The following is a 27,587-nucleotide window of genomic DNA, read 5'->3' as shown; positions in this document are numbered from 1 at the left end:
CATGCATCCTCTCCAGATTGCACCAGGCCTAGGCCTAATTTCAAGGGGCCTGTGGCTGAGGTGGCACCCCCTGGTTCTTCTTTAGCCCGGCATGGCAGGGGGAGTCCAAACCAACCCAATGTCTTCAGGTCCCTCCACCTAAAAAGAGCTTGGTTTATAGTTGATTCAAGGGAAAAAATAAACACAACAAAATTTTTGGTAGCAAAACAAGGCGGAAGGATGACAAAGAAAGAAACTAATGATGTCAAAAATAAAACTGACCATAGCGCATTTTCCTTGAGTTATTATTTTCATAGAAACCAAAAGATAAAGAATATTGGAAAGAGGATCTTACAATTCTGCTTTTCCCAGGGCAACCAGGATGTTACCCTAGGGAAGAACATGACAAGCAGAAGGCTCTTCCATTTTTCACATCATTCATCTGCTGTCAGAAAACACTCGCATCACACAAACCTGGATTCCACAGTGATTCATGCAGGCTTATTACCTTGGTAGGTAACAATATCCACTAAACTTCAAGGAAGGTAACACACAACAAGCACACCCAAAAATAAAGATGCCATGCTCAGGGAGTGGGAATCTTAAATCTACCCAGATCACCCTATACTGTGATCTGCACATGGCCCAGCCACAAGCCTCCAAGTATCTGTATCAGAGGGCAATTTGCTAAAAGGAAGTACTGCAGTCACCAGTGCAGCAGATACACACAGCTCATCAACCACAACAAAGGGATCAAGTGTACACCTTCAGCTGTATCCTTCCCATAATTTTTCTTAATGTATGGGGAGTGGGGATTAAAGGATTTCATGAAGTAGAGGAATGTCACTGATCAGTAAAGATGGTCCTATTTAAGGATTTCCTATTAAAGAATCTTCAGCAGAAATACTGGAGAGGTTTTCAGTGTGCCTCCGGCTTACCATGTGACACTGAGGAGTTTACTTCAGTGACAGGTGATGACTAAGACAGAGGTGGGCAAGGAGAAGCTCATGGGCATCACAAATGATGGCAGGCCCTTTGAGCATCCTAGCTCTTTGGGTACTCCAGTTCCCTTCTTGGCAAATTAAAGGGCACAAGCCTCATGCTCACTAAAATTCCTCCCTAAACTAATATTCTATAATGAGAACAATTATTTTTGGAAGATTTTGGATTCCCGTAGTTAAAAAATCTGGAATATAAATAGAAAAGACCTCTAAATGGTTCCATTACAAATTTTTTGATCATGTGCTGTTTTTACATAAATCAAAAGGCAACAGGATATTTCCAGTTCAGGCATGTTTTTCTGCTAATCTATCGTTTGTCGAGGGGATTCCAAGCAATAAAATAATTCACAATTTTTAACTTCTTAGCTGCTCCACCATGTTTTTTCTTTCTGCCTCAGAGAAGAGGTTCAGCAAAAATGTGCCCCATGTGCCACTCCCAAGGTACTTCATACTCTACACAGTAAAACACACACATATATGCATGTCTCACATAAATAAAAGCGCCAAGTCAAATTTATCCTTTCAAATATGTATTTAACCATAAAGGCCAACTGTGAAGCTATACATTTACCCCAATTATTCCTATTATAATTAGTTCAAACTGTTTCAGACATCTTTTGCAACCATCTTCAGTACAAACAATGAAATCACATGTGAAAAATCTGTCTCATTTTTATACCTCCATAACCCCAAATTCCAACCCCAGAGTGACTAGGCTTTTTATTTTATTTTGAGACAGGGTCTCATTCTGTTGCCCTGACTAGGATGCAGTGGCATGATCATGGGTCACCACAGCCTCAACCTCCCCAGGCTCAGATGATCCTCCCACCTTAGCCTCCCAAGGAGCCAGGACTACAGGTGCATGCCACCACACCTGGCTAATTTTTGTATTTTTGGTAGAGACAGGGTTTTGTCCAGGCTGGTCTCGAACTCCTGGGCTCAAGCAATCTGCCTGCCTTGACCTCCCAAAGTGCCAGGATTATAGGCGTGAGTCACCACACCCAGCAACTAAGCTTTCAAAACTCTTAAATATATATCATGATGACTCAGTCAGGATCAAATGCCAGCTACAGAAAAAGAAGATCAATACAATAAACATTTTGGCTTACTCTGACTTCTGAGTTAGGTTTAAACTTAGATAGTGCTCATAAGCGTATTCTCTGTCCTGAACTTTATGAAAGGCATTTTCACCATCAACTAACTTTCTCTGAAGACTTCCCATGTGCACTTAAGACAATGTCCCAATTGTTCAGGTCCACAGCAGTGATAGGGTTTTGGGTGTCCTCAGAATGGAAGCAAAATGTCTACATCATTGTATGAAATGAAAGAGGCAGGAAGGGAGAACATAAACTTTCAATGGCTGAATGGAACTATTTAAACAGAAATACTACTTGTTTCAATTCCCACATGGTTCATATACTATTGAATACTTCCATTTTTCATATTCTGTGGTAAATTTTATGTTTTTCAGTTCTAGTGAAATGTTTTCTGTTTTTTGTTTTTTTAACCTGTATTACTGCCAGATCCGTTACCTTGCAAACTGATGTGTCTCTGGTAATCCTTAGGCAATTCTATGATTGTTGAAGGGCTGAGTGTATTGTGAAAGTAAAAAAAGAACTACAAGGCTGGAAAGCATATCAATGGCTCCCTGAAGCTATCCCTGTTCTTGCCAATAGACTATTGATACCACCTGTGCTACAACATGGGTCTCACCAAGGAAACACCATTATGTTTCAGACAAGCACTTTTCAAGAAGTATTCCTCTATGTGATCTCCTATAGCACATTAATGGTATCTGATAACATGTCTCACACACTGCATTCATGTATTGTGATTGTATCTGTATACGTTTGCTTTTTAAAATTTAACTAGATTCTAGGTATGCTAAGGGCAAAAAGGATCCCTAACTTTCAAAAATTATCTGGTATTTGGCAGGGTAGAGTGGCTCATGCTGTATTCCCAGCACTTTCGGAGGCCGAGGTGGGAGGGTTGCTGAGTCCAGGAGTTTTGAGACCAGCCTGGGCAACATTATAGAGACCCCGTCTCTACAAAAATTTAAAAATTAGCTGGGTGTGGTGGCTCGCACCTTCAGTCCCAGCTATTCTGGAGGCTGAGGTGGGAGTATCACTCGAGCCCAGGAAGTTGAGGCTGCAGTGAGCTATGATCACGCCACTGCACTCCAACCTGGGCAACAAAGTGAGACCCTATCTCCACAAAACAAAAACAAAAACAAAACTCCAATATTTGATGCAATAATTTGTCCAGGAAAAAATAATCATTTAATGTTTACTAAATGAATAAATGAAATTAAAGCCACAGACTAATATCACAAAATTGAGCAGCCTAGGAGACTAGAAACATCTGAAATTGGTGCCCCTGAAACTTTTTCTGGATAAAGTAGACAACTCCATATATAGTGGACAACTTCATAAATAGTGTACACATTTACTCTTCTGGTGGCCAACTAGAGAAACACCATTAGCCTCTTGTTAAAATCCACAATCAAAACCTAATACGGAACATCTAAAACTGCTAAATTGTAGGTACCCAGGTAGATCCCTGAGGTGGACCTAGGCCTTTCTCAAAGATCAAATGACATCTTTCTTTTAATTTTCTACTATGGAAACTTTCTCTTTCATAGGCAAAAACAAGCAGCTCTAAGTCATATTTATGTCAGTAAGCAACACAGAACTTAGAACCACAAGCAATACATAGTTTTTTTCTAAGAGATCACCTATTGGTAGCCCTTCCAAATGTACTGGTTACAACCAAGCCTGTATTTCTGATACATAATGCATATATCTTCATTCCCACAGTGTAAAAATAATATAACATTCTTTAAAAACTTCCTTAGAAAGGAGAATTTAGCATCCATTTCACTGAAAGTTATTTTTTCACAAGCACCTGTATATTTACCTGTATTTTAACACTCAAGAATATATCGTATTTACTGGTTTAATAATTGCCTTTCCTACTGGAATATGAGTCTTTGAATGCAGAGACTCATCTATTTTCATTTCAGCATATCTGAGGCCTAGCACAGAGTTCAATGAACATTTGTTGAACTAAGTACTGACTAAATTAGTACACCCTTGCAGTAAACATAAAGTGACATGGAAAGTTAAATGTGTACCACTGTGGCCTGATATAATTGATAGCTTCTTCCAAGACCATGTAAAAATCATTATCTAAAATCATTCACTCATACTGTCTTAAGATGGGCCTAATAATTCTGAGTTAGTTTAAAATGAGATTAGAATTATATCTATTGCCTTTAAAATGCCTATTAAAGGCTAGAATTTCCTAACCCTAGTTAATACAAACAACCTTTGTAATAGGCATCAATATCCCAAATTTACAGATGAGGAAACAGCCTCTAAATAAATTAATCAAAATTATTCAGCTGGTGATTGGCAAAACTGGGATTAAAACCTTAATTCACTGGGCTCCATAATCTTTCCCTTATACTTAGCTATTATCATTGGCTGTCAACATAATAAGAATGAACAAAAGAAAAATGAGTGTAAGTAGTAGACAGAAAGAGTGCTAAGACTCAGATACGGTTATTTTCACTCAAGAGGGGGTGGCATGAGATAAACATCCCCTCTAAAATGCACATATGACCTGTGATTCAGCAGTTCCATGAAAGAAAAAAGCAGATTCTAGTATAATTGATTTTAATATCTCAGAACAAAACACCTTGGAAAACATTTAAGACAAAACTGATTAGTGTAAGGATTTGGTTAAAGAATGGGTGATTTAAAAAAAAAAAAAATCCCACATGGTGGCTCACACCTGCAATCCTGCACCTTGGGAGGCCAAGGCAGGAGGATCACTTGTGTCCAGGAGTTCAAGACCTGCAACATAGCAAGATCCTGTCTCAAATTAAAAAAAAAAAAAATCCCTCATGATTGTCCTTTTGGTTCAAATGTAAGATATCCTCAGTTTTGTTTGTTTGTTTGAGATAGAGTCTCATTCTGTCTCCCAGGTTGGAGGGTAGTGGTGCAATCTTGGCTCACTGCAACCTCCACCTCCCAGGTTCAAGCAATTCTCATGCCTTGGCCTCCCAAGTAGCTGGGATTACAGGCGCATGCCACCATGCCCTGCTAATTTTTTTGTATTTTTAGTAGAGATGGGGTTTTGCCATGTAGGCCAGGCTGGTCTCGAACTCCTGGCCTTGTGTGATCCACCTGCCTCGGCCTCCTGAAGTGCTGGGATTACAATATTTTTTAAATTATTCTAATCATCTCAGAATCATACACTGGTCAAAAATTAAGAGTGGAATAAACTAGAGATTAACCATTATACAAAGGAGAAAACACAGATCAGAGAAATCAAATAACTTGCTTAAGGTCACTTAAAAATATACAAATAGATCATTAAATTATACCTTTACATATATTATCTATGGGTAGTTTTACACTAAGTTTATAGTTTTGCCACTTGTGACTTTATGGTCTGGGGTTCTTTGAGGTACTTCTTTTCCACAATTGTATTAAAAATTTGTATTAGGAGCCACTGATAATTTCCTGGAAACTCTCCATTTCAGAGAAGATACAGAGAGTCTCCAAAAAATTTACATGAAAAAAACTGAGAATTAAGTTTCCTCTAGCTTTGGACCTAAATGGGATAATTCAGGGAGAGCCTGCCTCTCTTAAATGCCAAATGCAGATAAAGACTTTATGGCAACTCAGAAAGTGGCCAATTTGCCTTTCCCTAGGTGACACACACACCACAAAACTATCTATGTGAATATGATGTCAGAAACATTTTTAAAGGACCTTTTTAAAAACTGACAACTATGGGTTGGATGTATAAGCCATTTTGAGTATCAGCATTGTAAGTTGTTGGGTTAGTTACCAAATAGTCTAGAGGTTGCCATATTTTCCCACGGCAGCTGAGCATGAAGGCTGTGAACAGTCACACAAAACAAAAGTTTTTAACCAAATTCCTAGACTAGGGATGGAAATACAAGTTCGCCCCCTTTAGACAACAGAAAGAAAATAGTGTTCCATTAAATATAATAAAAGGACAGAGTGCAGGAAGATATTAACAGGCAATATTCCAAGACCAACAATGCCCTTACTACAATCCTGAAGAAACAAACATGAATACTGTTGTAAAAATAACTAAGAATGGAAATTCAGTTAATTTGATGTTTGGCTGTATAATTGCAAAATAAAAAAAAAAAAAAAGAAAAGAAAATGGTTCTGATTTTAAATGCTTTCTTGATTGAGGAAGGTATGTTAAACAAAGAGTAGATTTTCCCAGTAACCTAATACTCAACACATGGGATTTTACAGTTGTTCTTGAACATAGTTGTTCTTGAGTGTTTGACTCGTAGGACCATAGAAACCCCGACAATACATACTGGTTTGTAGAATTAACTGTTCCATATGGCTAATAAGCTTATGCAAAGAGCATTCAGAAAAGGAACTATTATTGAGATACCTCAGTGAACAGATGCCCCAGGGAGGGAAGGTCCTTCCTAATGAACTTGGCCATATCTTGAAGAGAAAAGATCCCTACAACATATGATACTGGTTTGCAGTACTGCGGCATACTATGAAGGCGAATGGTGTCAGAAGGCCTTCTTTTCTGAACTTAAGTATTCAATGTCATCTCCTGCTTCCCTCCAGCATCTGGCACAGTATCATATCATTCTTTAGGAAATAAAAGGCAGGTCTAAAAAATCTTCCTAATCTCTGCACCAAAAGCAAGCACTTTGGAGAAACATCATCTTAGTGGTATTTAGTTGCAGCTAAACAGATTATAGTAAGAACACAAGACTTAAAGTGTATCAGCTTACATCTTAAAATGGCTAAAGGAATTTCTCCAACTATTACCAAATGCATGAAAGTGTAACGCAATGGTTTTAGAATTTTAGTATGCGTAAGTATCATTCAGGGATGCTTGTTTAAAACACAAAAACCCATCCTAAACCAAGTGGATGGGACTTCCCAAGCATACCCTCAGATGATTCTTCAGGAAATAGTATAATGGAAAAATTATTAGCATAGAAATTGGGTTCTAGTCCAGCTGGAAGTTAACTAGCTGTGAAACAAGGCAAGTCATTTAACTATCCTGAATCCATTTCTTCTCTTATAAAGAAAAGGTGCTGGACTTCAGAAAATCTTTAAGGTTCTTTCAAATTGTAAGGGTCTCAGAAGTAAAACAAGTTCCATGTCTTTCAATTCCAAATTAATGTATGAAACTATTCCTGAAGCTTTTATAACATGTGTTCAAGAAGCAGTAACTGAGTCTGAACCACCATATTCTACTAGTTACTAAAATAAGTGAATAGCATATTGTAATCTGAAGTTACTAAAGTAATAATAATGCTAAGCTGAATTTGTTTTGTGCTAGGCTCTGATCTAAGTACTTGATATATATTAACTCACTAAGGAAAAAAAAGACGACAACAAAAGGTAATCTGAATACCTTGAAACCAGTAAAGCATATAGGGGGAGGTAATGTTGAATATTAAATTGCAATGGGCATTACAACTTTGGCAATACTCAGTAACAAACCACAATTATAATAAAATGATAAAATGATTAATGGGAATAAACCACATTATGTGTAAAGTAATAACTTTGCCTCAAAAACTGTGAACATTTTCAACCCAATAAAGAAATATCAGTAAAGACTATCAAGAAATCTGCAGCATTTAACACATACATGTGTTTTCTCTGAGAATATAAGCAAACGAATGTGGATACTAATTCCTTCACAAACTATGATTTTCAGCACTGGACCTTTAAAGTAAGGGTTTATTTACAATACATGTGTCAAACAGGTTAAGGAATGAAAAATTACCCCTCAGTTTGTATGACAGATATCAGACTAATGGACTAAAGAAAACAAGAACTCAACTGCAGCTTTTTTCTTTAAATCCTTGGTAGTGCCACTCTACAGAGGTTCTTATGCTCTGATCATTACACGTTTAGAGAAGGTTACAAAACAAGACTTCTATAAGAATTTAAATGGATTCTTTAAATTTACTAGAAAACAGCCATAAATTTACCATAGTACTGGTTTTCAAGCTGGTAGCAAAGCATAAGATATAGGAATTTGTTCTACTTTAAATCTGGAGAGGATGATTCAATGAAGCAATGACTGGCCTATTCCCAAGGCACGCACATAGACAGGGTATGTGGCAGAAAGATCAGGTTAAATATTACACAAATGCCACTCCTCCCTCAAATATAATCACAGACTCCAACCCTTTTCAGCATGAAAACAGACTCTAGAAGGTTAAAGATAGAGAATGATTAGAGACAAGGAAACTGAGCTCTAGAGAGGCTGTCAAAAAACTATTCAGGAAAGACAGAACTTGATCCCACTCCCAACCTGTAGTTTAAAAACCAGAAGTTTCACCACAAAACAATTTAAGAAAAGAAATTTGCTTGCTTCTTTTTTCTTTTCTTCTACCAGTGCACAAGTATTTATTAGGCAGGAGCTCACATGCTATTGCCAGTTAACTCTTTCTTACAGCCCTTGAAAAAAACTTAAGACTTTTTTGTTTTTTCGAGACATTGTTACTCTGTTGCCCAGGTTGGAGTACAGTGGTGCGATCTGGGCTCACTGCAACCAGTTCACTGCAGCCTCCCAGGTCAAGCAATTTCTGGCTAATTTTTGTTTTTGTTTTTGTTTTTTTTTTTAGTAGACACAGGTTTCACCATGTTAGCCAGGCTGGTCTCGATCTCCTGACCTCAAGTGATCCGTCCGCCTCAGCCTCCTAAAGTGGTAGAATTACAGGCATGAGCTGCTGTGCCCGGCTGAGATTTTTACATTTTTTTAATTCCTGGAAACATAATTCAAAACAATAATATTTCATGACACATGACCATCACATGATATTCAAATTTCAGTGTCCATAATAAAGTTGTATTGAAGCATAGTGACACTCCTGTGTTTACATACTATCTATGGCCGCTTTCACACTCACAGCAAAGCTTACTAGTTGTGACAGAGACCATATGTCCCACAAAGCATTTACAAAAGTCTGTCCTTTAAAAAATGTTTGCAGACCTCTGCTCTCTTTTCCTATCCAGTGAAAACCTGTATGATGAATATAGTAATGTGAAGAGTTAAGTGGGAAAAATTAAAGTGTGTGTCTGTTTTATCCCTTCAATTCACAGCAAATAAGGGAAGTTTGTCAGAGCACCATAGAGAAGAGTTAAGTAGTCAGATTTCACATCATTATAAGAATGCTGTGAACACAAAAACTTCCAAATTTAGGCCTGCAAATCCTCAAGAACTGAAAATCCCACTGACATATGCTTTCCCCAACTCTACACGGTGGAAGCAAACACAAAGCATAAGGTATTGATATCTCCCAGCTGGAGACAAATTACATGGTTCTCAGGCTTCTTTTTTTTTTTTTTTTTTTTTTTTTTTTGAGACGGAGTCATGCTCTGTCGCCCAGGCTGGAGTGCAGTGGCCGGATCTCAGCTCACTGCAAGCTCCGCCTCCCGGGTTCACGCCATTCTCCTGCCTCAGCCTCCCAAGTAGCTGGGACTACAGGCGCCCGCCACTTCGCCCGGCTAGTTTTTTGTATTTTTTAGTAGAGACGGGGTTTCACCGTGTTAGCCAGGATGGTCTCGATCTCCTGACCTCGTGATCCGCCCGTCTCGGCCTCCCAAAGTGCTGGGATTACAGGCTTGAGCCACCGCGCCCGGCCGGTTCTCAGGCTTCTTATAGCATCCTTACCAATCAGAGCCCAGGTTTCTTAAGTCAAGGAGGAATTGCCCTGTTGTATAAGTCCTAGATTAGAAATCAAACCTCAAACTCTTCCAGTGGCCTTTGCCCTCTAGCTAGTCATGTGACTCTCCAAGGGTCTATTCTTTTATCTGTAAAATGAGGTATGCTGACCAACCAGAGGAATATTCACTCTCTCAACTCTTAAAACTAGAGAAAAAGGAGAGGATGAAAGGGACTTTTCTTTAAGTCATGTTTTGTTTTCTTCATTATAGTAGACAAGATACCATTAGAATAGAGATAACCCTCATCAGAAAGCGAAGGGTCTAGAGCCAAGTACCAGTCTGGATTCAATGACTTGAATCACTACAATATTAAAATGGAGTACTAAGAAACAGAGGTATTTGAATTCAAGGATGTGAGTTTTTTCCTCCCTTTTCTAAGGGGCTTCTGGAAACAAAGACACATCTACCCATGCAGGGTGTGTTCTCTTTTCTTCTCACAGGGTTAAAAGCAACATTTGTCTGAATAATGCCTGCTTTACAAGTAGCCACCCAGGCATTAGTCATGAATGTTATGTGTAATAAGGGCGGGTTAGAACAGTCAGCACCTTCATACCACAGTACTCCAATACAACAAGGGCACAAGTATAGGGCACTGTTTCTCTCAACAAGTTTGTTTTAAAAGTTAACAGTCGGCCAGGTGCAGTGGCTCACGCCTGTACTTCCAGCACTTTGGGAGGCCAAGGCAGGTGGATCACTTGAAATAACAAGTTTGAGACCAGCCTGGCCAACATGGCAAAACCCTATCTCTACGAAAAATACAAAAAATTAGCCGGGCATGGTGACGAGTCCCTGTAATCCCAGCTACTCGGGAGGCTAAGACAGGAGAATTGCTTCAACCCAGGTGGTGGAGGTTGCAATGAGCCAAGATCCTGCCACTGTACTCCAGCCTGGGTGACAGAGTGAGACTTCAGCTCAAAAAAATAAATAAATAAATAAATAAATAAATAATACAATAAAATAAAGTTAATAGCTTTAAACAAAGAAAAATAATCTCAAGACCTTGAAGAAAAATATTTTTAAAACCAAATGAATGGAAATTACCACATGACCCAGCAACTCCACGAGGTGTATAAAAACATATGTCCACATAATTTTGTACACAAATGTACATAACAGTGTTATTCACGGTAGCCAGAAAGTGGAAACAATCCAAATACACACATAAAATAATGTGCTATATCTATACAACGGAACAGTGTTTGACAATAAAAAGTAATGAAATACTGATCAATGCCACAACATGGATGAAACTTGAAAATATTATGCTAAGTGAAAGAAGCCAGTCACAAAAGATCACATACTGTGTTATACCATTTATATGAAGTTCTGGAATGGGCAATTTACGTACTATCTATAGCCACTTTCACACTCTCACAGCAAATCTCTCTATGGATTCATAGAGAGCAAATGTAGATGAATGAGCGGGGGGGGAAGAGTGAAGGAGAGGTACACTGCTAATGGGTCTGGGGTTTCTTTTTGGAGTGACAATGTTCTGAAATTAGAGCCTCAGTGGCGATGGTTGCAGAACTCTGTAAATCTATTTAAAACCAGTGACCTATGCACTTCATTTGATTGGGTGGATTTTATGGTATGTGAATCATATCCCAAAAAAAGCTATTCTGAAAAAAAAAACCCATATTGATTGAACCTTTTTTTCTTGTTTTTTTTGAGACGGAGTCTTGCTCTGTTACCCAGGCTAGAATGCTATGGCACGATCTTGGCTCACTGCAACCTCTGCCTCCCAGGTTCAAATGATTCTCATGCCTCAGCCTTCCAAGTAGCTGGGATTACAGGCGCCTGTAACCACGCCCAGCTAATTTTTTTGTAATTTTAGTAGAAATGGGGTTTCACTATGTTGGTCAGGCTGGTCTTGAACTCCCAACCTCAGGTAATCCACCCGCCTCGGCCTCCCAAAGTGCTGGGATTACATGTGTGAGCCACTGCGTCTGGCCTACTGAACACTTTTTTTTCATTGCTGAAAATGATATACTTCATAAGTTAGACAGTTACTATTGAGCTATAAAGTAAAAATCTCATTTTGGCTATCAGTTTTTATATAAAGAAAGAAGAGTCAGGTTTAAGAAGGGTTTATAGGCCGGGCGCCGTGACTCACACCTGTAATCCCAGCACTTTGGCAGGCTGAGGCGGGTGAATCACTTGAGGCCAGTTCAAAAACGGCCTGGCCAATATGGCAAAACCCCATCTCCACAAACAGTACAAAAATTAGTCAATCATGGTGGCACATGCCTGTAATTTCAGCTACTCACGAGGTGAAGGCAGGAGAATCGCTTTCACCCAGGAGGCAGAGGTTGCAGTGAGCTGAAATTGTGCCACTGCACTCCAGCCTGGGTGACAAGAGCAAAACTCCATCTCAAAAAAAAGAGGGAGAAAAGGAAAGAAATAAAGAAAAGGTTTATAGATCCCCTTTTGTGGTAACTCCGATTTTGTGACAATTTAAGCTTACTGACAAATTTTAAAGTCTCGTGCTCATGGGGAAAATGTTTTTCAGCATAATCTGCAAGAAAACATGTAACAAGCCCATTCCAAAACTTCGCTGTCTGGTATATACCATTTATGAAAGCTTAACTGCAGCAACATATACACATTTATATAACAGCACAAGAGAGAAGGGGGAAAACACTATTTTGCCCACTTACCCTCAAATAAAAGACAAAGCCATAAATAAGACATAGCAGAACAGGATAAACACATTTTGTGCTCATATAGACTTACTGATGCCACTTACCGCCTGGGTCATTGGGCCTTGCTTCATCTTCAGTGTAGCAGCTATGCTCCCTACAGCCACTTCTTCAGAAACTGAACTTGCTCTAAAATCCACTTCATCTTCAGCTTTCACGTCCGGCATTTCTGAAAGAGCAGGGAGATTACAGAGTACATTTTTAAAAACTGATTTCTGTGCCTTACTATTTATACAACATGCTCCAGGTTTCACGTGTTTTGTTTTTGCTTTTGTGTTATAGCAGAAAAGTATTCTTTTGCTGTCAGCGCCTAGTGTCATTTCTGACCCTATGCTGAGCTATTCCTTTATCACACGGTTATTGGTTTTCCCTAGCCTTTGTAGGGGCTTAGAACTAAGTGAGGATCCAATTCAATGTCTTTTGAACATCCATTTCACTATTAACTTTTTATGACAAATCTGAGTGTAGCACCAACTTGCATATGGAAAACTAAATTCATAAGCTTCAGGGGGAACAGATTAATAGCTGAAGCTAGGTAGTCCATCTCGGCCATCATCAAAAAAGCAAGAAGGATTTGTACAAAACAAAAAGGAAAAAGGCACTGAGAATGAGACAAAGCCTCTGGGACAAGTCTGACTTTCACTACCATACAACACACTCTGACCCACCCATCACTGTAACCAGTAAGAACGAACTACTCAGAAGTTACTTCTTGTTTTTAATCCTTATTTCTTCCAAAACTGAAACCTAATCACAGACTAAGCTATCCCTTTCTTAAGAGAAACACTTCTGTGCATGTTTTCTCGAGAATTACGTAGTTGTCCTCTTGCTGGCCATGCTCAACAGACCAAAAACAGTGGTGGTTTTTGTTACTTGACCACCACATGGTCAAGCAAATACAGGAAGGAAGTGATAAATGATGTCTGAGGCAAATTTAGGCTTCTGACACTTCTTTAAAGGGGACTGATGACTGAACAGTTAAAATTCACCTTAATAATCCAAATGCAAATGGAACTGTCATCTCGATTTCATGTGGAAATGTATCTGTGGTTATTAACCTAGTGATGCCTCTACTCTGGCTAGAAAAATGTTCCCCACACTAAAGATCATAGAAGTTTCTTTCGCCAAAGAATAAATTATATTTTTATTCTAGGAGCACATGATATATACGAAAGTCTACCTTAAATTTGTAAGAGTTACATTTCTATAGATGAACCTCTTTTCTTCTTTCTTTGCCCTTATAATTATATAATCTTTTTTTTTTTGAGACGGAGTCTCGCTCTGTCGCCCAGGCTGGAGTGCAGTTGTGCCATCTCAGCTCACTGCAAGTTCCGCCTCCCGGGTTCACGCCATTCTCCTGCCTCAGCCTCCCGAGTAGCTGCGACTACAGGCGCCCGTCACCTCACACGGCTAATTTTTGTATTTTTAGTAGAGACGGGGTTTCACCGTGTTAGCCAGGATGGTCTCGATCTCCTGACCTTGTGATCCACCCGTCTCAGCCTCCCAAAGTGCTGGGATTACAGGTGTGAGCCACGGTGCCCAGCCAATAATTATATAATCTTACCAGCAGTTTAAAAATAGGTAAACCAGTTTCCTTGCCCAAAGAACCAAAATCTGTGTTAAATTTCATAAAATGTTATTAAAGTTAAAATCTAAGCAATCCCCTCAGAACTATCCCTTGATCAAAACATCTCTAAGTGAGTCAGAGTAATTTCTGGGGGGAAAGAGGGTTGCTTTCCTCTGGGGATGGGATTTTTGGTACCTCCTTCCTTTCCTGTATCTATCAACTTTGAAAAGATGCATCTTGGCACAGCAACCAGTCACACTAGTAAACAGTGATTACTGACACTTGAGGGGTGTCAGCAGCCTCTGCAGGACTGGTGTGGCTCAGTCATGCACCACTGATTTCCTAAGCACTGTGGGCAATGCTTCTGGTGGGTCAAGGGCCACATCCCCTTCTTTCAAACTGGCCCCTTCCAAATCAGCAGTTAAACCTATGTCTTCTCATTCATAAAACAGTATGATTAAATCTATGAGTAGAATGTAAACTTGCTAGAAAATACCCTTTGGCTCTGAGATCACACTCAGGTGCTTTTTCTCTAAAGCAATGTGACCAGGGACTTTCCCAATCCTGGCCATTTTCTGAAGAAAGCACCAATTTCTTCATGACTGGCTACTTTCTCTGTAGTCTGAGACCATGAGTACTGAGTTCCTCTGTAGTTTGAGACCATGAGTATGACTCCTTTTGGTAACAGGACAAGTAACTCACCTACACAAAATTTACCAACCCCAAGCCCATATATATACTGCTGAAAGGTCATACATTTTTTCTTCCTTCTCAAAACCTCAACATCCTAAACATCCATCATTTCTTACCAACTGTACTATAAGTGCTAATAAAAATCAAAGTCTGAAATTCTCCCTGGTTTTTACTTTTTCTCATAGGATACTACAGACACAATCCCCACAGAGTTCACACTTGCTTGAGTTAAATTCTGACCACTGAGCCAGAAAGAGAAATAATTCTAGCCCATGTGGCCAAGGACACAGCACCCAAATGAAAAGAACATCGCCAGGCATCAGCTTACAGCCACTCCCATTCTTCTGAAATGCCAACCTGCCAGGGCCCCCAAAATAGACTTGTTGTTGTGGCTTTCTTTTAAAAAAGTAGAGACCTTCTCATTTAAATTCTGAGACAACAGTCAACAAATATTTATCACTAACAATCCAAAACATTAATAAAACTAAAAAGCTAAAGTCATCAAAAATTCTGGGATTCCTTAAATCCCTCAACTGGGGAGGGAAAAGATTATAAATGGCTAAAAGCCCTTTACTAGGGAAAATGACCACTGTATTTAAATTGCGCTTCTTCCAAAGCAACTTCTTTTGCTCCATTGATTCATTTCTCTCCATAACCCTCCCCCACACTCTTAATACATACATGTAAAGGGATTTTCAAAAATTGAAAAGAACAGCAAAAATAAACAATAAAGACAAAACAGGCTACTTCTTACCTACAAAAGCCTAGGGGCAAGCATGGAGATGGGTATTCCGTCTACAGCTGGTAACAGGTGGTGGTATAAAAGTGTGCATCAAACTGACCTTTAAAGACTTCAAGAGTCGAGATTGTGTCCGACTCCCGTTTCAGCTTCAGCCTCAACCCCGGATAAGAAGTTTTATTCAGATAGTTTATTTCCACCGAGCAATAGCGGTTTCTCTTTGCTGTCTCGGAACATGATTACCCACAGATGGAACAGGCTGCTGTGTGAGCAATCTGCTCAGTGCAGCTGCTTCACCAAGATAAAGCAGACACAAGGTCTGCCCTGTGACAGCAGCTCAGCAGACTGGGCTTGGGCGGAAATCCTGCATCCTATCCCCTGCACTGTGCAGGGTCTTGAATTCCCAGACTGCTGCCCAAAAGCAACAGGCAATGGAACTAGAGGTCCGTTCCCCAAGCAGGAAAAGGAAGGAGTTCCCTGTCAACAACACCCCTAGCTCAAAAAAAATAATAATAAAATAAAAGCACACAAAAAAACCAATGACCTAATACCACCATTCTGGGTGTTGAGATGTCAGGTTAGAACAATACTTATAGCTGTTCATGAAACCACTCTGACTCTAAATTTGCTCAGAATACAGACTAGGATGACAGGGGAGGAAGGGAGTTTCAGGCTTGTAAATAGAACACAGCTTTTTGGCACTGTTTTCTATGGTACCAGAGAAAAGGATTAAGCCATGTGAATAAAAACATCTGCTAAATTCCTTCATCATTTTGGAATACCTGTGATCTAGGCATTGTTTTCCAGGTTTGCAAAGTTGCAACCACTCCAGAATGACAGATAAGAGTGTTTATAAGCTTAAGCAACCAAGCAGTTAAGTCTACAACACAGGAAACAAAATCTGTGCAACCCTGAGATGACGTGCCTCTCCTGATGGTGGTGACTATTAACTTGACTACCCACCCAATGAGTGCAAGACCTCAAAACAACAAAGATGCCTATATTTTTACCAGGACACCACAGTGACTCTTAAGGGAATCTGCTGCTCAGACTGCTAATTTTGTATTATGTTTTGCTTACCTGTTGCTGGCTCAGGCCCTTGGACAGGTAAAATAATCTTCTCTGGCTCCTCCCTTTCAGCAAAACATCCTGCAAGGCTCCCTGTGGCTTCCTCAGGAGTACAGCCCATTGGCAGGCTCTCCCCAGGTGGGAAAGTACTCACTTTTTCTGTAAAAGCATTCTCTAGCCCTTCAGTGAGAGGACCCAACAACTTAGGCCTGGACAGTGACATTTGACAGGCCTCCCCCTCAGTAAGCAGTGCTCCAGCGGCCTTGACTTGTTCGATGACGGCATCCACTATACGGCTGGCAGCCTCCTCTATCAAGTCTGCTCCCTTAGGCAGAGGTGTGGCCTGGGCAGAGACCATGCAAGGTAGAGAGGGAGTGCTCCTTTCCCCGCCTGAGGGCAAGGCTTGCAGGACTTCCCTCGCGCCAGCTGGGGCCTCATCATCATGGGATGAGAGCCCCATGTCTGTGGGGAGCTCTTTGGCAGCAGGCTGCAGTAGGACAGGATGTGCTTCAGTGTCTATCTGGGCTTCCTCAGCATCGCCCCTGGTACAGCTGTGGTCTGCTCCCTCCAGCTTCCCTTTCTCCCAATCAAGAGGTACCATCTCTGGGGTTCCAACTCCCTGTGGGTCAGTCACAGCTTTGTCCCGTAAAGCTACTGGCAAACCCAGGATGACATTCTTCTCTTGGTTCAACAAGACGTCTGGAATCAGGATATCTTGGGTGTTGTGTGATACATTCTTTCTTCTGGGAACAGCCATCCCTTGTAGAGCATTAACCTGTGTAACATCCACCGTCACATTTCCATTCACCTCACAGGCACTAGTTTTCCCCTGGGATTGGGTGTTCTTTACTCCAACATCCAGAGGAGAAGGTTGACTGCAATTAAGAGCCTCAGACCCATTAGATCCATCTGGCAACAGACATGGCAACAAAGTGGAGCTGTTGTGCTCTGCACCCAAGGCTTCCTGCCTTAAGTCTGTGGCCAGACTCGCTCCTGGTGGCACCAGGCTCTGGGCAGCCCCACCTTGAATCAGCAGTGAGACTTGTGGGGCCACTTCCTTGTTATGTTCAGTTTCTGCCTTAAGACAGACAGAGGGTGCACCCGGTGAATTACTTAGCTGAAGTGCTTTGTCCTTGGCACCATCAACTGAGACCGATTTTTCATGAAATTGTAGAGTCTCCTGTCTGGGAGGTGGTGTTCTCTGCTCTTCCTGCAACATTCCTGAAGAAAGAGCATTTTCCTTAATGGAGGAACAGGTCACTGCTATATCCTTATCTTGTTTCTGAGTTGCAGAGCTTTCTGAAACCACCAGAAGTTTTCCCTCTTCTGTCAAAACTGAATCTAAAGCCAAAGTGGCCTTACCCACACTTTGCAGGGAAGAGTCAGTGTCCCCCTTGATATTCAGAGCTTCTGGGATTGCTGGAGGGGCGGGACCCTCACGCTCTCCACCAAGTCCTGTGAGACTGGTATTCCCCATCCCACGCTGAAGCTCTGCAGCAGTGGAGGACGTGGACAGGTCTGCTGCCCTATCTTCTAGTGGCTGTGTATCAGGCTCATTCGAATCTCCGTCTGGGCCATCTCTACAATCTGTAGCCATATGTAGTTCAGGAGTTGCTGTTCCCTTTTCTTTCTGGGAGGGGACAAAAGAAAGTGCGTCATCCTTGGTTACTGATTCACTGCCTGGATTGTTTGCCAGAGAGAAAGTACTATCTGATATTACTGCCTGGTCTGGCACCAGTTCTTTCTCCATTTTAGGGACAACTGGATGTGGATGTGAAACCACCTCAAGCATATTTGTTAAAGGTTTATCTAGTTTCACATCTTTTCGTTGGCCTTTGTTATCCACCACTTTCAAAGGACAAAAATCCACACGTTCCCGGGTATCCCTTACAGGGTCAGAGGTGACTGTATTAGCCTGTGGGTCTTCACAGTGGGTGGCATTGGGTGGATCTTGTGAGCTGGGTTGCCTTGCTGTGGTGCTTTCAGGCTGGCTAACTATGTTATCACACCGTTTTGCAACCAAGTCGCCACTAGAAGTCACTGTGTTCTGTTGACATGCAGAGTCTGCACAAAGTTTATCGTCTCCAGTTGTAGAACAAATGGGTGAGGATTTGCCCTTTTGGCTTTGAGCATGAGATGAATTTGTTTCTGAGTTCTGGTGTGGCATTACATCTTCTTCTAGCCCAAGAAGGGCTAAATCTGAGGGTGACATTGCCTCACCTATGACTGCTGCTAAGAGAGTATAAGGTTCTAATCCATCTGAAATCTTGTCTTCTGTAGCAGCTGGAATCACCACAGAATTCTGATCTACTGGAGCATCAGCACTCTCCTCACGACTTTGTGAAGTTTCTGTTTCTGCTGTTTTTTCAATGGAGGTTTCTTCATTACTAAATGCAAGTGAAGACTCAGCAGGTTTGTCACCATCCAGGGAACTGGCGGCAGGGGCACAGTTTGGAACACTGACTTTATCCACAGGCTTACTTATGACGTGCACGTCAGAGGCTCCAGCTGTGCCAATATTAGAGTTCTCAAATCTTTCCTTTGTACTTTCCCCCACTTCAAGCACATTCTTTTGAACAGTGGCATCTGGATTCATGAGCCCATGTTCCATTTCCCCTGCAGTCTCTGGGGTACTGACATTTGTTGTTGAAATGCCTCCCAGTTCACCTCCAGAGGAATACTGGGCTGTGCCTGGCTCCATGACCAAGTCTCTCTGCAGCACAGCATCTCCACTGCTCAGGGAGTCCTGGTCTGTGGGCATTCTAGAAGATTTTGTTCCAGTTTCTTCACTTCTGTTTCCACAGGACGAAACGCCTTCCATGCCCTTTACTCCACAATCAGGCAACCTCTGAAGGCAGCTGTCTTGATCAGATACAGTTCCAGAGTCCACAATAGGTGCTGGCTCCACCTCTTCCCCTTCTCTTTCCACACCTTTATTTTTCTTCCTACAGGAATGGTCTGTATTCTCCTCCTCAACTATGCTTGACAAATCACAGGGACTTTCAGTCTGTGCAACAGGGATCCCTGGGCAGCAGTGAGTGCTCTCGATCTCTTCAGAAGAAGAAAGTCGCTGAGGGTCCGTGGGCTCTGGTGCACAGGGAAGAAACTGGCCATCTGTCTCTGGGGCACTGGAAGGATCCTGTGCCGTCACCATTAAGGGCATAAGATTGTCCATCTGCTTGAGGTTTGTTTTCTAGGAGGAAATGAAATACACTTTTAAAAACTGCTCGTAGGAGAAGATGTCACTGACACCTCTGAGCAAAAATCCTGTTGGACAGAACTCACTTCCATTCTGGCCCTTCTAAGGTCACATGATAAGCTAATCTAAAAGAATACAAATAACTTTCCTCTTATTTCTGATATTACTCTCCTCTCATATCTGCCTATACACTGGGATGTTCAAAATGGATTAGGATATATGAAATATCTATTTTCTAAATTTTGAACTTATTTTAGGAAGTAGATTAAAATTGAGTCTCAAAAACCTTATTTTTAAAAAGCTCAGTGAATATCTTCAAATGAGTCGCTAACATTAAGGTGGGATCTCCCATTCTGAGGCCAGGCTGGAGTGCAGTGGTGTGATCATGGCTTACTGTAGCCTCGAACTCCTGGGCTCAAGTGACCCTGTGCCTCAGCCTCTTGAGTAGCTAGGACTACAGGTGTGTACCATTGCACCTGGCTAATTGTTTTATTTTTTGTGTGTACCACTGCACCTGGCTAATTGTTTTATTTATTGTAGAGATGGTGTCTCACTATGTTGCCCAGGCTGTTCTCCAACTCCTGAGCCTACAGGATCCTCCTACCTTGGCCTCCAAAGTGCTGGGATTATAGGGCGTGAGTCACTGTGTCCCACCTATATTTTTTATTGTCTTCAGCGGGGCAGAGCCTATTTCCACCCTGCCTCATATATACAAGTAAAAACAAATCCCAGCTCTTTTCCATTACAAGGTGCAGCCAATGCTCCTGTGCCCTAAATATTTACTGAGGAGTTCAGAGTCCTTTAATCCCCAAAATATGTTCCAACCAATCTAACTTAACCATTGAGTTATGGGTTCATAATTTCAGGAACAGTGGCATGGCAGGTATTCTTTTACCTTTTGATAAAACCAGAACATACTAAATATAAAATAAATGAGAACACACACCTATATACTGTCAGAGTGTGTTATGGATACTATATGTAATCTCAAAAATGGATTTTGCAACTTTAAAGTATTTTAAAAATATAAACAGATACAACCAACAGCATGGGAATGATTAAGAAAATCATGGTTCATAAAACTGATGGAAGAAATACCACCCATTATTAACTATGAGGACCATATTGCAATTAGAAAAAAATTATTAATCTAAGTTTATAAACATGCAAAAATCTCATGTGCATGCAGCAAGGTTTAGGAAAAATGGAGAAAAACAAATACAGGTGATCTTTAGTGAATTTACCTTCATATCAAAATTTCAAAAATTCTTACAAAAATACTATTTTCTCAACCCTTAAAATCTATTTTTCCAAACATCTGGTTTGCTTGCCACTCATTACTTGATCTACTGCAATAATATGCATATCTACTGCCATCCATCCTCTCATTCATTTACTCATTCAGTGAATATACTGGGCACTTACAGGATTCCATCATCATACCATTCCTATCTTACTGAGCCTATTGTAAAAGTTTATACATACAAGTATAAAATGTGTCATGCTTGTTAAAGTCTTTCTATTAGAGTGTACAAGCAAAATGGACTTTCACTAAAAGCTTCTGTGTTAGGTTCCTTAAGAGTATTCAAAATTGGCTTATTTCCAATCCTGGTGAGAGTACGACAGTCTCCTAAAAATCAGGAAATGAAGTCATTAAATTTAATAAACAGTAAACATTATAAAACAGAAATCTGGAGAAACAGTAGTGTTGCCTGAAGAAAGTAACACATGTATGTTCCCACAGTTTTAATTTCTCGTATTTGCCTGCCAATTATTCCCATATCTTGGCAGGTAGCTTTGGGACCTGCAAAACTGTATTTTCAAGTGGACTACCATTCACCTAGTAAAAAGAGCTCTAAGGAAAAATCTGATTGCCTAGAAGTCCACTCAGAGGAAAATGAAATGTCACCTGCTCTGGAACAAACACAATTCTAAAACACAAAAGTGGGAGCATCACATAACCTTATGGAATTTCTTGGCTTGCTGGTCTCAAATAATGCATGCTCCCAAAGAAGCCTCTGGCATTGAGCTGACCTTAAATGAAATTATTGTCAAGTGGTTTCCAAATCAAATCAGCTCTGAAATAAACTGGGTGGAAAAATTACCTAAACATAGCCTTTCAGATGTTATGGCCAAGAGAGATGTACACGTATGACGTTTGTATTATTTGTAATAAATGCTAACAGGTAGTCTGTAATGTTTTTATGTCTGGCAACAACTTTATCTTGAAGACTTGAGTGGATTATAAAATCTTTTCTTTTTTTTAGTGATCTTTGTATCATGCAACTATTGATTTAAATATAGTAATACTATATTCAAATGGTACATATCATCACTCACTAAAATAGTTATAAAAATACTCCTGATTAAATTTGGTTCTTGTTCTTTGGCAACAATCTCAGAAACTGTTTTGCTTCTTTCATTTTGTAAAGTTAAGCCAAACACAGACAACTATCCTTTCATGCTGGGATAATTTAATTCTAGTTGTTGCATATTTCTGTACCTGAAATATGTGTCTTTCATTATTCCCAAAACCAATGAAAAAAACCTCTCAGTCCCCTTACTGCTACAACCTTAATGCTAGCTCTGATCTGTAAGTGGTAACATTTAATACTGCTAACACTGCTTTACAGCTCTCACAATCTTTGGGGAAAGTCTTTCTTTTTCTGTTTTTGAGACAAGGTCTTGCTCTGTCACCCAGGCAGGAGTGCAGTGGTGTCATCTCATCTCACTGCAACCTCTGCCTCCTAGGCTCACTCGATCTGCCTGCCTCAGACCCCCGAGTAGCTGGGACTATAGGCATACACTACCATGCCCAGCTAATTTCTGTAGAGCCAGAGTTTCTCCATGTTGCCCAGGCTAGTCTCAAACTTCTGAGCTCAAGTGATCCACCTGTGTCGGCCTTCCAAAGTGCTGGGATTACAGACATGCACCACTGTGCCCGGCCAGGAAAGTATTTTTATGTTCTAATTATATCAAGGTTCACTGGAGGAGGGCGGGGACACACATACAAAACATACACATGCACATGCACACACTTAAAAATAAAAGCTTTCTGACTTACCATTAGTTGCTGTTGGATGTTCATAAGTCTAAAAATGTGTCCAGTGCAACTGTCTCCAGGAAATGGGTGTTCATGTGATTCAGACTCAGAGGTTAATGTATAGATGTCCAACTCTCGATGATGCCTCACAGAACAGTCTCCATACGGTATTTCATAGGATAAACTGCTCCAGGAGTCTGGTTCTCCAGCATTCTCCCTACACGCAAGCAATCTCTGGTTAATGCATATATATTCTGCCTCCCAGACATAGGCTTAACCTTCTAGGTCTTACTTCATATTTCCAACCTGATTGTTCTTTGAGGTTCAGCAGCAAAAATTAGTATATATACCTCCCAAATGATTCAGGCATATAACTAATAGCTCCATCCTCCTCACAAGAGATCACAAATGGGTTAAATGAAAACTGCAGGACTCCTAGCCCTAACAATGTTCTTTAGATCAAGATAAAGAGATGTCTGAGATCTAATAATAGTTAATATTATGCTAACAACCAAGTAATGAGGAAGTGCAAGGAAGATGGTTTTAGCCTGATTTTCAACAAAATCAAGGCTTATTAAGAGGTGTTCTTAAAATAAATTAGACCATATGCTAACTACAGTTGATGATAATGGGAAGAGAAGAACCACTCACTCCAACCCTTATAAGGGCACTCCAACTTTTCTAACAACAGGTGCAGAAAACACCCTCAAGATTATTGAAGTCAATTACACAAAGAAAAACTGTTACGATGACATATTGTTCAACACTTGTCAATATAATTATCATCTTATTTGGAATAAAGCACTTGGTTCCAAGAACTTAAACTTCGTAGCAAGTTTGCTCAACTCATATCATTATAAACATATATAACAACTTTCCACAATTATATGCCAACTGATTTGAACGAGGCAAGTGGGTTTCTCCTCTAAAGGCTACAGCACCTCCGATTCCACTCTTGCTTCCAGAAGGCATACCCATGCCCGTAATGCCTGCTGTGACACAATACATAATCTGTGCTATGCTTTTACAGCAGATGAAAGAATCTTGGGGCATACAATCAACAGGGATGAGGCACACAATGATACCCCACACAATCTCAGATTACTTAACTACTGTACCTGAGCATGCGTTTCAAGTGTTAAGCACCCTCTTCTACATTCAGCACAAATGTAAATGTCTGAAGCCCTAACTGTGGGTGTCACTATTCTTTCTCATTAGCTTGATACACAGTATGCTATACAGAGTTAGAGATTTCTGGGGACAAAATTTTATTTCCCAGCTATATGCTGCTAGACAAATTTCTTAACTTTTCTAAGCCTTAATTTCATAATATGCAGACACAGATATTATAATCTAAGCATTGTTTTGAGAATTAGAGAAAATGTGCATTAAAAACTACATCTATGGTGTTTGGCACAGAGCAGTCACACACGGATACTGCCTATTCTTCCTCCTTCTACTCTTTCATTCATTTAAAAAAAATTCCTAGTAAGCCTTCCCTTCTTAAAAGTAGAAAAACATTTCTACTTTTTTCTATTTTTCTACTTTTATCAGAAAATCCTGTTTTCTCTGAAAGCTTTAAACATAACGAAAACACTCCTCAAACAGCATTCTGATGAGGTTCCTAGCAGCTCAAAGATCAGGCACTACAATAGATTATGCTTTCCATCAACCCTTTCCTCCTTATCTGAAATGTTATTTTTCCTTTCCTTACAACATTAACACCTTTGAACATACCATATCACATCATATTTTATTTTATTTATTTTTAAGACAGAGTCCTGCTCTGTCGACCAGGTTGGAGCGCAGTGATGCGATCTTGGCTCACTGCAACCTCTAACTCCCCGGTTCATGCAATTCTCCTGCCTCAGCCTCCTGAGAAGATGGGATTACAGGCACGTCCCACCACGCCCAGCAAATTTTTTTGTATTTTTAGTAGAGGGGTTTTGTCACATTGGCCAGGCTGGTCTTGAAGTGCTGACCTCAGGTTATCCACCCACCTTGGCCTCCCAACCTATATCACAGTTATTATAATCTCACCAAAGCAAACAGTAGATTGGTAAAGTATCCCTGAGATTCTGGGAGGAAGGTTATATTTGAGATCATTACCATGTTTTGAAATGGAAGAAACTAAAGATGTAAGAAATTACAGACATGCTATCTAGCCACTGAAAAACATGAGAAAGATTACTTCAACTGTCTCTCCAGAGTTTTTTCTACTAAGTCACACCTGTCTGTCATTAACAGTTCACCTGAGACTAATTGGAATTTTAAAGCTAAAAATATGCTACAGTGGCAGCCATAAAAAAGGATGAGTTCATGTCCTTTGCAGAGAAATGGATGAAGCTGGAAACCATCACTCTCAGCAAACTAACACAGGAACAGAAAACCAAACACCACATGTTCTCACTTGTAAGTGGGAGTTGACCAGTGAGAACACGTGGACACAGGGAGGGGAACATCACACACCCGGGCCTGTCAGAGGGTCAGGGGCTAGGGAAGGGAGAACATTAGGAGAAACACCTAACATAGATGACAGGTTGATGGGTTCAGCAAACCACCATGGCACATGTATACCTATATAACAAACCTGCACGTTCTGCCCACGTATCCCAGAACTTAAAGCATAATAATAATATAAAAAAAAAACTTAAAAAAAAATATGCTACAGTGGAAAACCTATAAAGCAATGGAAAATCATGTACTGGCTGAGGGTAATGACAATTAAGTGTACTCCAAAAAACTACTATTACAATTTCCATGCCCAAGAGCTCCCCAAAAGCAGCTTAAAATAAGAATGGCATATGCTATACTAGATGTTTTACATATTTTACTAAGCTGCTATACTTTGAGTAAAATGACCTCAAACAGAAAAGCACTTGTAAAATACTCTTGACGGGTCAAATAAATGACTCTAGAAGTCAAACAGCGGGGAGAAAACTTCTATATCAAGTCACCTTTCAAGCCTACACTGACATAGTCACTAACATGCCTTACTGTGTGGCAGACATTAGTGGCATATCTGCTTAATCAGATTATCACATACAGCCATATTCCAACAAAAAAGATCTCTAAAAACAAAAACAGCTTTATATACCACCACTGAGCATGACCCAAATATAACAAGGTTAGAGGGCACTGTTTGCCAAGGCAGGGGCAATTAAAAAGTGACACAGTCCATTCTCTGCGAAATGGAGTATTCTACCAACCTTACTACTACTAATTCTCAAATTGTTCCATTTATAATATCTAAACCTTAGAAAATCCCTTTCTCTAACTACAGCCTACTTACCTTCTACCTCTCCCACTCTCACCTTCCACAGGAATGCGCTTTTGTTGTCACAACTGCCTCCAGGTACTAACCTTTCTATCTCCCAATTCACGCCCCTGGGGACTTCTGTTGCTTCCTCATCCCTCTAGATGCTAAAGATCAGTCATTGCAATTATTTTTCCACTGACTTCCATGAATATCTGTTGCTACTGACACTCTTCCAAACTCATTTCACCTCCAGGTCTGGCTAAGTCCCATCATCCATTCATTTAGCAAGTATGTATGTGCCAGGCACTATTTAAGGTGCTGATGACGCAAACCAAAATCCTTGTTCTGTTGAACAAGGGGGACAACAGCAATCAAGATGAATAAGTAAAACACCCAGAAGATAGCAAATGCTATGGAGATTAAAGCAGGATTGAAGGTTGCGATTTTAAATGTGGTGAATCAAAGGAGGCCTCATTAATGTGACATTTCAGAAAACACATTTCCTGCTCTGTGTTACCACTGTATAAAATCTTTACTGGGTCCACCAGTAAAATCTGGCAAAACTCTATGCATAAGAATGTTTACTGCAACTTTTGGCATAACTTCATTAAAAACTGGAAGCAACCTAACCAGTCAGTTACTGGAGCACTAATTGGTAAATTGAAGAAGAGATCTATAGACTATTATGTAGCCATTAAAAATAACTGAAATAACCAGTCAGTTACTGCAGCGCTAATTGGTAAATTAAAGAACAGATCTATAGGCTATTACGTAGCCATTAAAAATAACTGAAATAAAAGTTCAATAACATTGAAATCTACAAAGTTCTGTGAAATAAGCAAAATAAAAAGTAAAAAAAATGTACATAAGTCTAGGCCATAAAATGCACAAATATAAAAAGTATCAGGGTGGTTGAGATATACATTTTACTAATGTTTTTAATAATTGCTTCAAAAGTCCCATTCAGCCAGGCCTCATTGCTGCTCAGTAATCCTTTTAGTCACCTGTATACTAATCTTCCCCTGCTGGGATTATTTAAAGTTTATATAATTTCCTCTAATGCCAAACATTAACTTTGCCTACTTCATTCTCAAAAGACCTTTTCTCCTTTCTTAGTGATAAGCCTGAGACCATCTAATGTAAGCCAAAACAACCATCATTACAAAAACAAAAAACAAAAAACAAACCACACACACAATTCATTTCCCCATCCTCTCCAACTTCAGGATACCCCTTCCAGACAAAAGTTTTGCTCTGTTTCCTCCTGCCCTCCTTGGGTCCCTGCTTCAGTAAATCATCCCCTGGCTGCCTAGGGTTTTCCACCCACTTCTGGACTAGTTCCTTCCCAACTCCAGCAGCAGCAATGTTTATTCAACCCTGTCCATCAGTTCTCACCCAAGGAATATGGCCCCCAGGGAACATTTGACAATATCTGGAGACATCTTTGGTTGTCACAACTCAGTAGTAGGAGGGGGTCCTACAATGCACAGGACTGCTCCCTACAACAAAGAATTATCAGGTCCAAACTCAGTAGTGCTGGAGTCGATGAACCCTGCTGAACCCAATGAACCA

At 40.3% G+C, this 27,587-nt stretch overlaps 1 protein-coding gene across 44 annotated transcripts in view; it reads right to left on the bottom strand.

Moving 5' to 3' along the window:
- Nucleotides 1-27,587, bottom strand: part of AKAP13 (A-kinase anchoring protein 13) — a 351,999-nt gene that overhangs the window by 145,156 nt on the left and 179,256 nt on the right. For all 44 annotated transcript variants that reach the window (XM_005560406.5, XM_015453327.4, XM_015453326.4 and 41 more), the window contains exons 6-8: nt 22,778-22,973; nt 16,527-19,707; nt 12,495-12,616 (exon numbers count right to left, since the gene is read on the bottom strand). In XM_005560406.5, the coding sequence (XP_005560463.3) occupies nt 12,495-12,616; nt 16,527-19,707; nt 22,778-22,973 (3,499 nt within the window). The remainder of the gene's footprint in view (nt 1-12,494; nt 12,617-16,526; nt 19,708-22,777; nt 22,974-27,587) is intronic.

Source organism: Macaca fascicularis, chromosome 7 (assembly GCF_037993035.2).
Source record: "Macaca fascicularis isolate 582-1 chromosome 7, T2T-MFA8v1.1".
In the NCBI taxonomy this organism is placed as follows: Eukaryota; Metazoa; Chordata; class Mammalia; order Primates; family Cercopithecidae; genus Macaca; species Macaca fascicularis.
This window is presented reverse-complemented; position numbering and strand designations above follow the sequence as displayed.